General features: G+C 40.6%; 1 protein-coding gene across 1 annotated transcript in view; it reads right to left on the reverse strand.

Moving 5' to 3' along the window:
* Positions 1 to 17,617, reverse strand: part of THSD7B (thrombospondin type 1 domain containing 7B) — a 445,789-nt gene that overhangs the window by 280,855 nt on the left and 147,317 nt on the right. The window contains exons 4-5 of the mRNA XM_072122242.1: positions 13,317 to 14,127; positions 11,014 to 11,259 (exon numbers count right to left, since the gene is read on the reverse strand). Coding sequence (XP_071978343.1) covers positions 11,014 to 11,259; positions 13,317 to 14,127 — 1,057 coding nt within the window. The remainder of the gene's footprint in view (positions 1 to 11,013; positions 11,260 to 13,316; positions 14,128 to 17,617) is intronic.

A 17,617-nucleotide genomic window follows, 5' to 3' on the forward strand; every position in this document is an offset into this window, starting at 1 on the left:
AATATAACTGCTATAATACTGCCCCCTATGTACAGGAATATAACTACTATAATACTGCCCCCTATGTACAGGAATATAACTACTATAATACTGCCCCCTATGTACAGGAATATAACTACTATAATACTGCCCCCTATGTACAGGAATATAACTACTATAATACTGCCCCTATGTACAGGAATATAACTACTATAATACTGCCCCCTATGTACAAGAATATAACTACTATAATACTGCCCCCTATGTACAGGAACATAACTACTATAATACTGCCCCCTATGTACAGGAATATAACTACTATAATACTGCCTCCTATGTACAAGAATATAACTACTATAATACTGCCCCCTATGTACAAGAATATAACTAGTATAATACTGCCCCCTATGTACAAGAATTTAACTACTATAATACTGCCCCCTATGTACAAGAATATAACTACTATAATACTGCCTCCTATGTACAAGAATATAACTACTATAATACTGCCCCCTATGTACAAGAATATAACTGCTATAATACTGCCCCCTATGTACAGGAATATAACTACTATAATACTGCCCCCTATGTACAGGAATATAACTACTATAATACTGCCCCTATGTACAGGAATATAACTACTATAATACTGCCCCCTATGTACAAGAATATAACTACTATAATACTGCCCCCTATGTACAGGAACATAACTACTATAATACTGCCCCCTATGTACAGGAATATAACTACTATAATACTGCCTCCTATGTACAAGAATATAACTACTATAATACTGCCCCCTATGTACAAGAATATAACTAGTATAATACTGCCCCCTATGTACAAGAATTTAACTACTATAATACTGCCCCCTATGTACAAGAATATAACTACTATAATACTGCCTCCTATGTACAAGAATATAACTACTATAATACTGCCCCTTATGTACAGGAATATAACTACTATAATACTGCTCCCTATGTACAAGAATATAACTACTGTAATACTGCCTCCTATGTACAAGAATATAACTACTATAATACTGCCCCCTATGTACAAGAATATAACTACAATAATACTGCCCCCTATGTACAGGAATATAACTACTATAATACTGCCCCCTATGTACAGGAACATAACTACTATAATACTGCCCCCTATGTACAGGAATATAACTACTATAATACTGCCTCCTATGTACAAGAATATAACTACTATAATACTGCCCCCTATGTACAAGAATATAACTAGTATAATACTGCCCCCTATGTACAAGAATTTAACTACTATAATACTGCCCCCTATGTACAGGAATATAACTACTATAATACTGCCCCCTATGTACAAGAATATAACTACTATAATACTGCCCCCTATGTACAGGAATATAACTACTATAATACTGCCCCCTATGTACAAGAATATAACTACTATAATACTGCCTCCTATGTACAAGAATATAACTACTATAATACTGCCCCTATGTACAAGAATATAACTACTATAATACTGCCCCCTATGTACAAGGATATAACTACTATAATACTGCTCCCTATGTACAAGAATATAACTACTGTAATACTGCCTCCTATGTACAAGAATATAACTACTATAATACTGCTCCCTATGTACAAGAATATAACTACTGTAATACTGCCTCCTATGTACAAGAATATAACTACTATAATACTGCCCCCTATGTACAAGAACATAACTGCTATAATACTGCTCCTATGTACAAGAATATAACTACTATAATACTGCCCCCTATGTACAGGAATATAACTACTATAATTCTACCCCCTATGCACAGGAATACAATTACTATAATACTGCCCCCTATGTACAGGAATATAACTACTATAATACTGCCCCCTATGTACAAGACTATAACTACTATAATACTGCCCCCTATGTACAAGAATATAACTACTATAATACTGCCCCCTATGTACAAGAATATAACTACTATAATACTGCTCCCTATGTAAAGGAATATAACTACTATAATACTGCCCCCTATGTACAAGAATATAACTACTATAATACTGCCTCCAATGTACAAGAATATAACTACTATAATACTGCCCCCTATGTACAAGAATATAACTACTATAATACTGCCCCCTATGTACAAGAATATAACTGCTATAATACTTCTCCTATGTACAAGAATATAACTACTTTAATACTGCCCCCTATGTACAGGAATATAACTACTATAATACTGCCCCCTATGTACAGGAATATAACTACTATAATTCTACCCCCTATGTACAGGAATATAACTACTATAATACTGCCCCCTATGTACAGGAATATAACTACTATAATACTGCCCCCTATGTACAGGAATATAACTACTATAATACTGTCCCCCATGTACAAGAATATAACTACTATAATACTGCCCCCTATGTACAAGAATATAACTACTATAATACTGCCCCCTATGTACAAGTATATAACTACTATAATACTGCCCCCTATATACAAGAATATAACTACTATAATACTGCCCCATATGTACAAGAATATAACTACTATAATACTGCCCCCTATGTACAAGAATATAACTACTATAATACTGCCCCCTATGTACAAGAATATAACTAGTATAATACTGCCCCCTATGTACAAGAATATAACTACTATAATACTGCCCCCTATGTACAAGAATATAACTACTATAATACTGCCCCCTATGTACAAGAATATAACTGCTTTAATACTGCTCCTATGTACAAGAATATAACTACTATAATACTGCCCCCTATGTACAGGAATATAACTACTATAATACTGCCCCCTATGTACAAGAATATAACTACTATAATACTACCCCCTATGTACAGGAATATAACTACTATAATACCGCCCCCTATGTACAGGAATATAACTACAATAATACTGCCCCCTATGTACAAGAATATAACTACTATTATACTGCCCCCTGAGTACAAGAATATAACTACTATAATACTGCCCCCTATGTGCAAGAATATAACTAGTATAATACTGTCCCCTATGTACAAGAATATAACTAGTATAATACTGCCCCCTATGTACAAGAATATAACTAATATAATACTGCCCCCTATATACAGGAATATAACTACTATAATACTGCCCCCTATGTACAAGAATATAACTACTATAATACTGCCCCCTATGTACAAGAATATAACTACTATAATACTGCCCCCTATGTACAAGAATATTACTACTATAATACTGCCCCCTATGTGCAAGAATATAAGTACTATAATACTGCCCCCTATGTGCAGGAATATAACTACTATAATACTGCCCCCTATGTACAAGAATATAACTACTATAATACTGCCCCCTATGTACAAGAATATAACTACTATAATACTGCCCCCTATGTGCAAGAATATAAGTACTATAATACTGCCCCCTATGTACAAGAATATAACTACTATAATACTGCCCCCTATGTGCAAGAATATAAGTACTATAATACTGCCCCCTATGTACAAGAATATAACTACTATAATACTGCCCCCTATGTGCAAGAATATAAGTACTATACCACCCCCATTGGTCCAGGATTAGGTATTAGGCCTGTCTTTAAGAAAGCAATGATACATTTTTCATTTTTTTTTGTTGTGACACATATCGGCTGCTTTGGCCTTTAAGATGAACAGTACAAATAACTGATAACATGTCAGAGTTTTTAACATTCTGTACAATATCCATGAGTAAGAACATGAGCCGGCGGCTGTACAGTGTAACATGACCTTTAATACATAATCGTTGGAGCCGTCTGTCATCCATACTACACATTACAGTAGTATACAGGTAGACGTGAGGTACTACAAGTAGGATAAATGGCAAAGGTGAGAACCTGAAAATCCAGGGTACTAATGCAATATCCTCAGGTTCACACTAGACAAGAGCAATTTATAATATGACATTGGGTCCATTGGGCACCTGGACCTGGGTGTTCTGGTTCTGTTATGCTTTTGTAACTGAACGGCCTGGATGGACTGTAAGAATAGATAAGAACAGTGAGCCGTAAGGCTGGGCCCCCTTCCCAGCTGCAGCTACCTAACTACCCCTCCTACACTAAGCAGTAGGTGACCACTGGTCAATATTACCTTCCTGCGCCAAAGTGCAGAAACAGTGACAAAACCTCGAGAATGCGAACAAAGAAGACTAGTCGACAAATACAGGTCATAACCAAGAGAACGATGCAGTACAGAATTGATAGGCAAATTGCATAGTGAAAAACCAGGCAAAGGGTCAAGGAATCTAAGATACAGAAGTCAAAATAAACAGCAGGTAGCTACAAGTAAATCTTCTAATGGAGATGGCATAAAACCTTTTATGAGATGTCAAAGACCCGGACCAGAAGGTGATTGGACCAGTTCCCTGACATCCCGACAAAGCAGACCGGTATAGGAGAAATGTGAGTGGAGGGAGATTCTGCCCATCTCAGAAACTGTTTGCAACCCAAAGCAAAATCCACAGGGAACAAACGGATGTGATGTAAATGAATAATGACAGCCAGAAAAGGAGTAAAGCAGTGCTCAGACTAGTAAGGACAGAATGTAACCTAAGAATAAAATCACAGTTATCAGCACTTCCTCAGCTGGACAGAGGACGGTTCTGAAGTCCACACAGGCAAAGATGTTAGAGGTTCTTCAGGATCATTAAGAAACCCTTGTCCAGAGGAGATCCCTAGAACGTCCGATGACTGTTAAGGTCAGTGGGTGCAAAGAGAGTTGCAGTAAAAACAATATGGTAATTTAGTAGATGTAGTCAAAATTGCTTAGGCAAGTGTGGGCAAGGGGAGTGGTTTCACAGAAAAGGGGTGTGGGTTAAAGGAAAGGGTGTGGCTTAAAGTTGGCTCTTAAAAGTGGGCACAATACAAGGATCATTGAGGAAGGTTTACTGAATATGTATTACGTGGCTCGGGAAGGGGGGGGGGCAGTTGGGGAGAGGTGTGCAATAAGGGCAATGTCACTGCTGTTGAGGAGGGGGAGGACATCCCAGACATTGGCCCTTTAAATACAACCATAAAGCTGATGGGAATTTAATTTTTAAAACACCGGTATACGGCCCCGTGCAGATATCGCATTACTCTATAAATCATAAGAATACATTTTTCGGCAAAATGTCGCCAGTGAGGAACCATTATGTCTGTAATAGGTTTCACTACCGAAATCATTATAATTGGCACTCGGGGGGATAATATTATCCTTGTCGGCTGACGCTAATGATCATTATAAGAGGTATGGCCGCCAAATCTCTGAGGGCCACTTGTTACGGACCAACGTCTGAGCCACTACATTTATAGGACTAAGTCGTAGGAATATATTTGTGACAGCTATTTTGGAAATATAACACTTAGAAGTTATGACAAGACGTTGGGCATTGCCTCCTAATAGGCTGATCATTCCCATTGCACTTCAGCAGGTGCTGCGTACATTAGAGGTGGGGCCAGAGGTCATTAGATTATCATAAGAGGTCACAATGTCCTCAGCTGCTGATATAGCTCACCTTCCATCACCCCATACCACCAGGGCCATTAGCTCTCTTAAGCCCCACCCCCAACCACCAAAATTCCAAACGTCTACCAGACTCATCACTAGGCTTAAATTCTACTGCTCCATTCAATCTTTATGTGGCCCTGTCACTCCATTCAGTGCCCCCTTTCATTGTAATCAATGGTCGAATCAGGTAATAGAACAAAAACTGATCAGATATTTGACACATCTCTTGTGCATAGAGGACGTCTTTTAACCGAGAGCAATCGTCTTGAACTTTTCTATTACCCTAGACCAGTGGTGGCGAACCTATGGCACGGGTGCCAGAGGTGGCACTCAGAGCCATTTCTGTGGGCACTCAGGTTATCACCCCAGGACAGAGTTCACCAGACAGGAGCAAATCCCCCAAATCTTCCTGCAGTACCAGGCAACTCAAGAGATGCTGCTCTCTGTGCTATTGTAAAGCAACACTTCACTCGCTGTTTGGAACTGTGGGAAAAAAGTGCATTATCTTTGGGGGTCCTCCTGCTTGATCCACTGTTCTTCCTCTACAGAGACCCTGGAGAGAAGCTACAATGAGAGTCTGAATTTGCCCTCCTTCCTTCAACTGTATTGGTGGCCTCAGGGGGCTGATACGATTGAAAGATGTGGAAGACAAGGTAACAATAAGTTACTGCTTGGCACTTCATGGTAAATAAGTAAACTTTGGTTGTAGTTTGGGCACTCGGTCTCCAAATGGATCTCCATCACTGCCCTAGACCACCAGGGATTATGTTATTTACTTCACTACCGCTAACACACCAGGGAAGGTGGTGTTAACCCATATATTACCCTTGAACACCATTTCTATTACCCTCTCAAATAACCTAGAACACCAGGAAAGCAATCATCAACCCTAGACCACCAATGTTACCATTAACCTCTCCATCACCCTAGACCACCAATGTTACCATTAACCTCTCCATCACCCTAGACCACCAATGTTACCATTAACCTCTCCATCACCCTAGACCACCAATGTTACCATTAACCTCTCCATCACCCTAGACCACCAATGTTACCATTAACCTCTCCATCACCCTAGACCACCAATGTTGTATCAAATAACATCTCCATCACCCTAGACCACCAATGTTACCATTAACCTCTCCATCACCCTAGACCACCAATGTTGTATCAAATAACATCTCCATCACCCTAGACCACCAATGTTACCATTAACCTCTCCATCACCCTAGACCACCAATGTTGTATCAAATAACATCTCCATCACCCTAGACCACCAATGTTACCATTAACCTCTCCATCACCTTAGACCACCAATGTTGTTACCATAAGCCTCCTCATCGCCCTAGACCACTATGTTGTTTCGGATAACATCTCAATCGCCCTAGACCACCAATGTCTCCATTAACCTCTGCAATGCCCTAGACATCCATCTCTAATGACCTCCTCCCCACTCTAGACCATTAATGTTGTTTCAATAAAACTCTCCATCACCCTAGACAAGCAATGCTGTTTCTATGATCATCTTCATCACCATAGATCACCATTGTTGTTACCATTAACCTCTCCATCACCTTAGACCACCTATATCTCCATTAACCTCTACAATGACCTAGACCTCCATCTCCAATGGCCTCCCTAGACCAGCAATGTTGTTTCAGTTGACATCTCCATCACCCTAGACCACCAATTTTGTTACCATAAGCCTCTTCATCGCCCTAGATCACTATGTAGTTTCGGATAACATCTTGATCACCTTAGACCACCAATGTCTCTATTAACCTCTGCAATAACCTAGACAACCATCTCTAATGACCTCCTCACCACTCTAGACCACCAATGTTGTATCAAATAACATCTCCATCACCCAAGACGACCAATGTTGTATCAAATAACATCTCCATCACCCTAGACCACCAATGTTGTATCAAATAACATCTCCATCACCCTAGACCACCAATGTTGCATCAAATAACATCTCCATCACCCAGAACCACCAATGTTACCATTAACCTCTTCATCGCCCTAGATCACTATGTAGTTTTGGATAACATCTCGATCACCCTAGACCACCAATGTCTCTATTAACCTCTGCAATATTCTAGACATCCATCTACAATGACCTCCTCACCACTCTAGACCATTAATGTTGTTTCAGTAAAACTCTCCATCACCCTAGACAAGCAATGCTGTTTCTATGATCATCTTCATCACCGTAGATCACCATTGTTGTTACCATTAACCTCTCCATCACCTTGGACCACCAATGCTGTTTGGAATAACATCTCCATCATCCTAGACCACCAATGTTGTTACCATTAACCTCTCCACACCCAAGACCACCTATAACTGCATTAACCTCTACAATGACCTAGACCTCCATCTCCAATGGCCTCCGTAGGCCAGCAATGTTGTTTCAGTTGACATCTCCATCACCCTAGACCACCAATTTTGTTACCATAAGCCTCTTCATTGCCCTAGACCACTATGTAGTTTCGGATAACATCTTGATCACCTTAGACCACCAATGTCTCTATTAACCTCTGCAATAACCTAGACAACCATCTCTAATGACCTCCTCATCACCCTAGACCACCAACGTTGTATCAAATAACATCTCCATCACCCAAGACGACCAATGTTGTAACCTAAACCTCTCCATCGCCCTAGACCACTATGTTGTTTTCATTAACCTCTCAACACCCAAGACCACCTATGTCTCCATTAAGCTCTCCAATGACCAAGACCTCCATCTCCAATTACCTCCCCATCACCCTAGACCACCACCCTAGACATCTCCATCACCGTAGACCGGAAATGTTGTTTCACTTGACATCTCCATCACCCCAGACCAGTAATGGCGAACCTTTTAGAGCTGGAGTGCCCAAACTTTAACCAAAAGCCACTTATTTATTGCAAAGCGCCAGCACAGCAATTTATTTCTCCTAGCTCTTTGACAACTTTCAATCATTCAGCCTCCTAAGGACACCAACACAGTTGAAAGGAGGAGGGCAAATTCGCCTATCATTGTAGGAAGATTCTGCAGGAAGATTCTTTGAGTCCTGTCTGGTGAACTTTATGCTGGGGCGATGGCCTGGGTGCCCACAGAGAGGGCTCTGAGTGCCGCCTCTGGCACCCGTGCCATAGGTTCGCCACCACTGCCCTAGACCACCAATGTTGTTACCATAAGCCTCTTCATTGCCATAGGCTACCATTGTTTTTTCGACAACATCTCCATCAACTTTTACCACCATTGTCCAACCTGTCCAGTCCCTAAATCACCCTAGCCATTAATTGCTACGCCACCTTGACCACCAAAACCTTCAGCCATCCAAAAACTTTGTTATATGCAGCTGGCAAATAATTGTATCTGTATTGTTCTATCCCTTGGCTCTTGTTTCCATTGAGTCATGGTGCCAATAAGCGCCATTTCCCATTCCTTCTAATAGGCTTTTTATTATCCATTATATCCATACACAAAATCCAAAAAATTTCTCCTGGCTCCTCTCCGTAAGCACATGGTATCTCCAATATCACTTATATCAACACAATGAACAAAACCGACAATTTCTTAAAATTACGAGTTTTCATTTCTAATCAATAAGCACAATAAATTGTTATCTCTATTAACTTCTGGAAATACGTCTCCTCCAGGAGGCAAAGTAATGTTTACCATGTTTAATAGAGTGAATAAAAGACATTATTAGGCACTTATAGTACATTAGTCTGCCGAGCCGGGAAGCCATCGTATTACTATCTACAGCGACAGAAGAAAAGAGATTGCCGAAATTAAAATTGTGTTTGCAGACTGTGAATATCTGCCTGACAGCCAAAAATTATTTGATGTCGTACAAAAAAACTCATGTACAATTTAAATTATTATTTTTTTATTAATATTCTCTTCTCATTACGTTCAAATGATCGAATAGATGGTAAAAAAATGTTAAAAAATGTAAAAATGCATTAACACCTTATGCAATTAATGGAAGAGAACTGGACCCCTGATATTTTGACTCTTAGACACAGTAAAAGTTTCTGTGTGTTTCTCACCACAGGAATCTACTCAGCCAATCAGGAGCTGATGTGGGTAACTGCTACAATCACTGATTGGCTGAGCAGCCTTTCCTAATGCTTCTTGTGTTAATAGAAGACAAACAGGAAGTAGGGTGTCGGGACAGGAAGTGGTGCTGACAGCCCTAACTAACCATCTAACCAAGGACACACAAGTGCACGGCTCATTATAACACACGGCTCTGATTACCGTATATACCCGAGTAAAAGCCAAGTTTTTTTGAAAAACCCAAACCCTATATATAGGGGTAGGGGCCATCTATATACGGGGTAAGGGCAGGCTATATACTGGGAAATGTATGGCTATATACTGGGACAGGGGACTGGCAATATACTGGGGGCAGGTTGGCTATAAACTGGGGCAGGGGCTGGCTATATACTGGCTATATACTGGGGACTGGCTATATACTGGGCAGGGGCTGGCTATAGCTTACACTTGGGTCGGCTTATACTCAAGTATATGCAGTTCTCTTCCTGTGATATAAAGAGCTTCTGTGTGACCATGATCAGATTTCTATCCACTGGAAGTAACCATAGAAGCTTTCTGTAGGTGGACAGCAAGCAGAGATCTAGAAAACCGTGAGAAATTGATACAGAAAAGTATCAAAATAAAATTTTTATTACACAAACAAGAAAATGAATTTGCCTAAATGGGAACACACCATTACGTTTTCTACCTAGATCCATGTCTGAAGGAGGGATAAAACATGCAAAGCTTGACTGACAGCGGCCCCATATGGCCATTTGGGAGCATTGGCAGGAGGGTAAGTGTCTATGAATATTATTGGGTTAATCTGGTTGAGGTAAGTGGTATGATGTTGGTGCCAGGATCCAATTTTTTATCTTGGCCTGGTTCTGTGGATCCATCTTTGCTGTGAAGTCTGGTACTGACAGATTTGTTGGCGGTCAGTAAGTGATCTCTGGGATGTAAGTGTCAGTGATGGGACATGAGGCCAATATTCAATCAACTTGCACTGGAAATTATATGAAAGACTTACCTGTTTTAGTGACAATATGTACCCGCATGGCATTGGGATTTGTTGCCTGGGTAGAAGGGTCTGGTGTTTGCCCCCTCCCCAAATCTTATGTACACGACCCTACAGTAAGTCCCCTTTCCCATTATTTCTCTGCCACAGCGGAGACCATTACAGCTACCAACCACTAGGGGTGTATCTTGGGCGTCCAGAGTGAGTTCTGTTACCAGGTCCAGGAGCCTCTGGGGCCCATCGTTTCCACTATATGAGGAGACTAGTAACACGAAGAGTAAATTATACTCACAGATTTTGGTACAGAGGTACAGATTTTGCACTGGACCACAAAATTTAAAGGAGTTGTCCATTTTAAATAATGTTTAGACTGGAGGCAATGCCCCTTTAAATTACGTCTCAGTGTCCAGTCGGAACCAGGTTCTACAAGACCCAGGACAGAAGGGACTTACCCGAGACATGGCAGCTGACGTCCTCCGGCTTCACAGGCCTCCTCTTCTTCCAGTGCGGGACATGGCTTCCCTCTTCCGATGGCCATGTGCTTGACCTTCCTCCTCCGGCCCCGTAGACCAAGAAGGGTTCCCTCGGGCCGACAAGTCTTCGTACAAACACTCCACTCGGACCATTCTGATACCTCGCAGTCCTTTGGCATCAGACAGGACTGGTAGTGTAGAGGTAGGTTGTCCTGGCTGCAAATACTAAGATGACAAACGACATCAATTACTTTTTGGATGGTCCTTTAGTACTTTGGCATTTTGTTGTGTTGTGGTATTTATGGATTATGACAACCATAGAAAGGTCAAGCTGGGAAATATTTGTAACCTTCAACTCTAAAATGTAGAATTCTACTTTATTTGTGATCTCTGGTGGAGGTGATGACATCAAAATTCTGTTCCTAACATGAACAATGTTCAACAGACTAATGGTTTTACCTGCAATACCACCCCTGATCACATGGGGTGCTATTACAGAGAAGAATGTCATGTGATTCTCTGAAATAGCACCCAGCCATGGGGTCGTCCTACAAATTAATCTGCTAGATATGGGATAAGTGTTGGGTCCCTAAATAGAGTTTTTTATCTATATGCAAATGAGCCTCCTAGTGCACCATGGATGGTCATATACATGCTGGTGCAGCATATTGTGAAGACAGGTGAGCCTGTGCCCTACAGAGCAAAGAAAATGGGTGGAGCAACAGCCTCGGCTGCACTGAGAAGCTCATTTGCATAAAAAGAAAAAGGGTCGAGCAACAGGCACGGCCCCGTCTCAGCTGCACTGAGAAGCTCATTTGCATAAAAATAAAAATGGGTGGAGCAACATGCAATGCGCGCCTCGGCTGCACTGAGAAGCTCATTTGCATAAAAATAAAAATGGGTGGAGCAACATGCAAGGCCCTGCCTCGGCTGCACTGAGAAGATCATTTGCATAAAAATAAAATCTGATATTCTTTGTATCCCCAATATTTTTGGGGAAACAGGAAAAGCATGTCTGGGAATGTTATAGGAACCATTGCCTAATGATGTTAGAGATTTGGGAGCCGGTAGACCTCTTTGGATGTGCCAATATTTCTGGAGACTGGAGACCTTCCTTTTTCATCTCACAGCCTTCACAACCACATTTTTTTTTTCATATTGCCCAAACACATCTAAGATGAAAAATGAAGCTACATTGCAATAGATCTTAATTAAATATTTCCAATTGTTTGGATTCTAAAGTTCCCGCGTCTCTATGGTAACAGACTCAAAAAAAATTTCAGTTCGTTTTAGGTTTTCAGCCTGACTCCCCTTTATGTATCCCCTACTTCATACTGATGTATTATGGGTAGATAGCAATAAACCATCGACCCTACTATAGAGGGAAACGTGACTATAGAATCAGACTACACAGAGCGTCTTTGTTGTCTGTTACTACGGAGACGCATTAGTCGAGATAGAAACTGTAACAATAGAACAGCCGGAAAGTTTATTTACGTCTTATTGATGACTTTTTTCATCTTTGAAATGTTATTCCAGATGTATTGTGAAAGTTTATGTTACATTTAATTGGAAAGCACGGAAAAATTATATTAAAAACACATATTTTAACATTTTGGGGGATGCTTTTCCTTTCACTTTTTGGGGCTCCCTATGAATGAAGGAATTCCTGGCTATTTGTATGTAATAAATAATCCGATAATTCAGTTTCCCTACAGTTTACTTTTCAGCTTAACTGTGTAGACCGGTACACGGGGCGCAGAGTCCTCTCTTCAAGAGTGTGTGGAGATTTAATGGGGCTCATTTACTAAGGGTCCGTTGGACGCACTTTCGTCGGGTTTCCCTCCGATTTACGTCGAATTGCCCCGGGATTTTGGCACAGGCGATCGGATTTTGGCGTCTCGGCTTTCAAGTGGGAGAAATCGGGAGCGTGGCAGTCGGACAACTCGACAGATTTGGAAAAGCCACGGAATTTAAAAAACGTAGTGTGTCACTAGATCAAGCACTCACATGCACCGGAAAGAAGAAGGTGAACTCCGGCGGACCTCGGCAAAAACCGCAGAATTTAAAAAAGATTTGTGTCACAAGATCAAGCACTCACATGCACTTGGACGAAGAAGGTGGAACTCCGGCGGACCTGAGCGCAGCAGCGACACCTGCACGACCTCAGTGAATCCCGGCAGACACGAATCCTCGTTGGACAACGCGCCGCGGGATCGGGACTGGACCGAGTAAGTAAATGTGCCCCAATATATCTCATAAATGCCAATAGCCACTCCTACCTTAGTAGTGCGTTCCTTCCATCGCTCCGTGTACACTGCACCTGTCTTGTCTGATAACCAATCTCCAAATCCCAGGTCTCAGACCGTTCATAGGACCTGGATCCCTCTTGTCTGAATGTACTTCTTTCCCCAGAATCAGACCCAAAATCCAACATAGTCCTTCCACTCAGATTAATCTCCTTCAGATGAGGCAACCTGCACTCACTCCACGGTCCAACCTTCAGGCTGTAGGTATGTTCTTCTTCTCCGAAAGAGCAGAAACTGAGAAACGGACAAGACCTCCATTCCGTGAGGTTTGGACAATCTTCTCCACCATAAGAAGCCGGGGAGATGACAGAGCGAGTTCTGTGCTGGAGGTGGGTGCCACAGCTCCTACGGCATGTAGACCAAGGGGAAAATTCGGACACAATACAATCCTGGGGACAAGGTACCAGGCAGGTTTGTTCTATAGGGGGTCGTCGTGTAAAGTGTTCACAGATCTCAGAAGGAACAATGGACCTGTTGATCTTGTGGATGCAGGTGACTTCTCTATGCTGGAGGCCTCGCTGGGCAGTGACACACTCTGAGGTCCTAGTATTACCCTCACTGTGGGCAGAGGGCACCAGAACACAAGTGTCCCATTCTGTGGGCTCCCAATGAAAGAGGTCACTGTGCCTGTCACAGACCTTAAAGCAGTTCCTTTGGCTTGTAGGCTCATCTTGTGGGTCACAGTTTTTGATATGAGCCACCCAACCTTCTCCATGCTCACACCATACTGAGCGACTTTGTAGTCCACTAGGCCCACATTCACCTAAACACTGACCCCATGTGCCTGGAAATACAACAAGAATGTATCAGTCAATATTCAGCATTATAATATTACATTGTACCATGATTTACAGGAAGTAATGATGGAACAAACAGTGGGCAGTATTATAGTAGTTATATTCCTGTACATAGGGGGCAGTATTATAGTAGTTATATTCTTGTACATAGGGGGCAGTATTATAGTAGTTATATTCTTGTACATAGGGGCAGTATTATAGTAGTTATATTCTTGTACATAGGGGGCAGTATTATAGTAGTTATATTCCTGTACATATGGGGCAGTATTATAGTAGTTATATTCCTGTACATAGGGGGCAGTATTATAGTAGTTATATTCTTGTACATAGGGGGCAGTATTATAGTAGTTATATTCCTGTACATAGGAGGCAGTATTATAGTAGTTATATTCCTGTACATAGGGGGCAGTATTATAGTAGTTATATTCTTGTACATAGGGGGCAGTATTATAGTAGTTATATTCTTGTACATAGGGGGCAGTATTATAGTAGTTATATTCCTGTACATAGGGGGCAGTATTATAGTAGTTATATTCCTGTACATAGGGGCAGTATTATAGTAGATATATTCCTGTACATAGGGGGCAGTATTATAGTAGTTATATCCTTGTACATAGGGGGGGGGGGGGTATTATAGTAGTTATATTCCTGTACACAGGGGGCAGTATTATAGTAGTTATATTCCTGTACATAGGGGGCAGTATTATAGTAGTTATATTCCTGTACATAGGGGGCGGTATTATAGTAGTTATATTCCTGTACATAGGGGGAAGTATTATAGTAGTTATATTCTTGTACATAGGGGGCAGTATTATAGTAGTTATATTCTTGTACATAGGGGAAGTATTATAGTAGTTATATTCTTGTACATAGGGGGCAGTATTATAGTAGTTATATTCTTGTACATAGGGGGCAGTATTATAGTAGTTATATTCCTGTACATAGGGGGCAGTATTATAGTAGTTATATTCCTGTACATAGGGGGCAGTATTATAGTAGTTATATTCCTGTACATAGGGGACAGTATTATAGTAGTTATATTCCAGTACATAGGGGGCAGTATTATAGTAGTTATATTCCTGTACATAGGGGGCAGTATTATAGTAGTTATATTCCAGTACATAGGGGGCAGTATTACAGTAGTTATATTCTTGTACATAGGGGGCAGTATTATAGTAGTTATATTCTTGTACACAGGGGGCAGTATTATAGTAGTTATATTCCAGTACATATGGGGCAGTATTATAGTAGTTATATTCTTGTACATAGAGGGCAGTATTACAGTAGTTATATTCTTGTACATAGGGGGCAGTATTATAGTAGTTATATTCCTGTACATAGGGGGCAGTATTATAGTAGTTATATTCCAGTACATAGGGGGCAGTATTACAGTAGTTATATTCTTGTACATAGGGGGCAGTATTATAGTAGTTATATTCTTGTACACAGGGGGCAGTATTATAGTAGTTATATTCTTGTACATAGGGGGCAGTATTATAGTAGTTATATTCCTGTACATAGGGGGCAGTATAATAGTAGTTATATTCCTGTACATAGGGGGCAGTATTATAGTAGTTATATTCTTGTACATAGGGGGCAGTATTATAGTAGTTATATTCTTGTACATAGGGGCAGTATTATAGTAGTTATATTCTTGTACATAGGGGGCAGTATTATAGTAGTTATATTCCTGTACATATGGGGCAGTATTATAGTAGTTATATTCCTGTACATAGGGGGCAGTATTATAGTAGTTATATTCTTGTACATAGGGGGCAGTATTATAGTAGTTATATTCCTGTACATAGGAGGCAGTATTATAGTAGTTATATTCCTGTACATAGGGGGCAGTATTATAGTAGTTATATTCTTGTACATAGGAGGCAGTATTATAGTAGTTATATTCTTGTACATAGGGGGCAGTATTATAGTAGTTATATTCCTGTACATAGGGGGCAGTATTATAGTAGTTATATTCCTGTACATAGGGGGCAGTATTATAGTAGTTATATTCCTGTACATAGGGGGCAGTATTATAGTAGTTATATTCTTGTACATAGGGGGCAGTATTATAGTAGTTATATTCCTGTACATAGGGGGCAGTATAATAGTAGTTATATTCCTGTACATAGGGGGCAGTATTATAGTAGTTATATTCTTGTACATAGGGGGCAGTATTATAGTAGTTATATTCCTGTACATAGGGGACAGTATTATAGTAGTTATATTCCTGTACATAGGGGGCAGTATTATAGTAGTTATATTCTTGTACATAGGGAGCAGTATTATAGTAGTTATATTCTTGTACATAGGGGGCAGTATTATAGTAGTTATATTCTTGTACATAGGGGGCAGTATTATAGTAGTTATATTCCTGTACATAGGGGGCAGTATTATAGTAGTTATATTCCTGTACATAGGGGGCAGTATTATAGTAGTTATATTCCTGTACATAGGGGACAGTATTATAGTAGTTATATTCCTGTACATAGGGGGCAGTATTATAGTAGTTATATTCTTGTACATAGGGAGCAGTATTATAGTAGTTATATTCTTGTGCATAGGGGCAGTATTATAGTAGTTATATTCCTGTACATAGGGAGCAGTATTGTAGTAGTTATATTCCTGTACATAGGGGGCGGTATTATAGTAGTTATATTCAGAGCAGTATTCTAGAAAATTTGTAAACCCCTATTTGCAGGAGTTGGAGTTATCCTTTAGGTTACCGGTATATATGGCTTGCAGTAGCAGCAGTGACACATACAGTATACGGTTTATCCATTTATGTAGAGGACATAAAATGCCACATTCTGAACGCTCACAAATGTTAATTGTTACTTTCCGCTTTTGTCTGCTGATGTTATTTCTCTCTTTTTCCGTGTGGGTTTTTTTTTTATTCTTCTTAGTAATTTTTCATATTTCTGCATTTCTTTTCAAGGTTACAGTTTGTAAAAAGATAAAAACAGGGGTGAACACCGCGAGACCGCCACATACTGTATGTACTGACAGTCTCCAAACCGAGGTGCACAAACACTTCAAACAGGGTCTAGAGGTCTGCAGATACAAAGTAATACATAGTGACACCCTTGTATAGGGAGGGGACATCCGGCACTGACGCCTTCCTACAGTCCTAGAATTTGTTGTGATGTGGTAGTTGACTGTGTAATAGATGATAATCCACATTAAGGGGAACCAGGGTTTATATTCCAGGGCTAGTCCTCACACTGCTGTGCTCTGAGCTCTCTGCACTGAACTGTCCTAGAGATCCTGCCCTTTGCAGTGAATAGAATGTGTAGCTCTTGGTTGAAGACTAAAACAGACAGAAAGAAGGCATAGCTCCCAGCTGTCTCAGGTCCTTGGATTTTGGAGGAGGCAATGGGGTGGAGGGTGTAAGCTTGACCTCCATGTAGTGTTTACACTCAACCACCACGCAGTGTGTCCGCTCGACCTCCATGTAGTGTGTACGCTCAAACACCG

Source organism: Engystomops pustulosus, chromosome 8 (assembly GCF_040894005.1).
Source record: "Engystomops pustulosus chromosome 8, aEngPut4.maternal, whole genome shotgun sequence".
Classification (NCBI taxonomy): domain Eukaryota; kingdom Metazoa; phylum Chordata; class Amphibia; order Anura; family Leptodactylidae; genus Engystomops; species Engystomops pustulosus.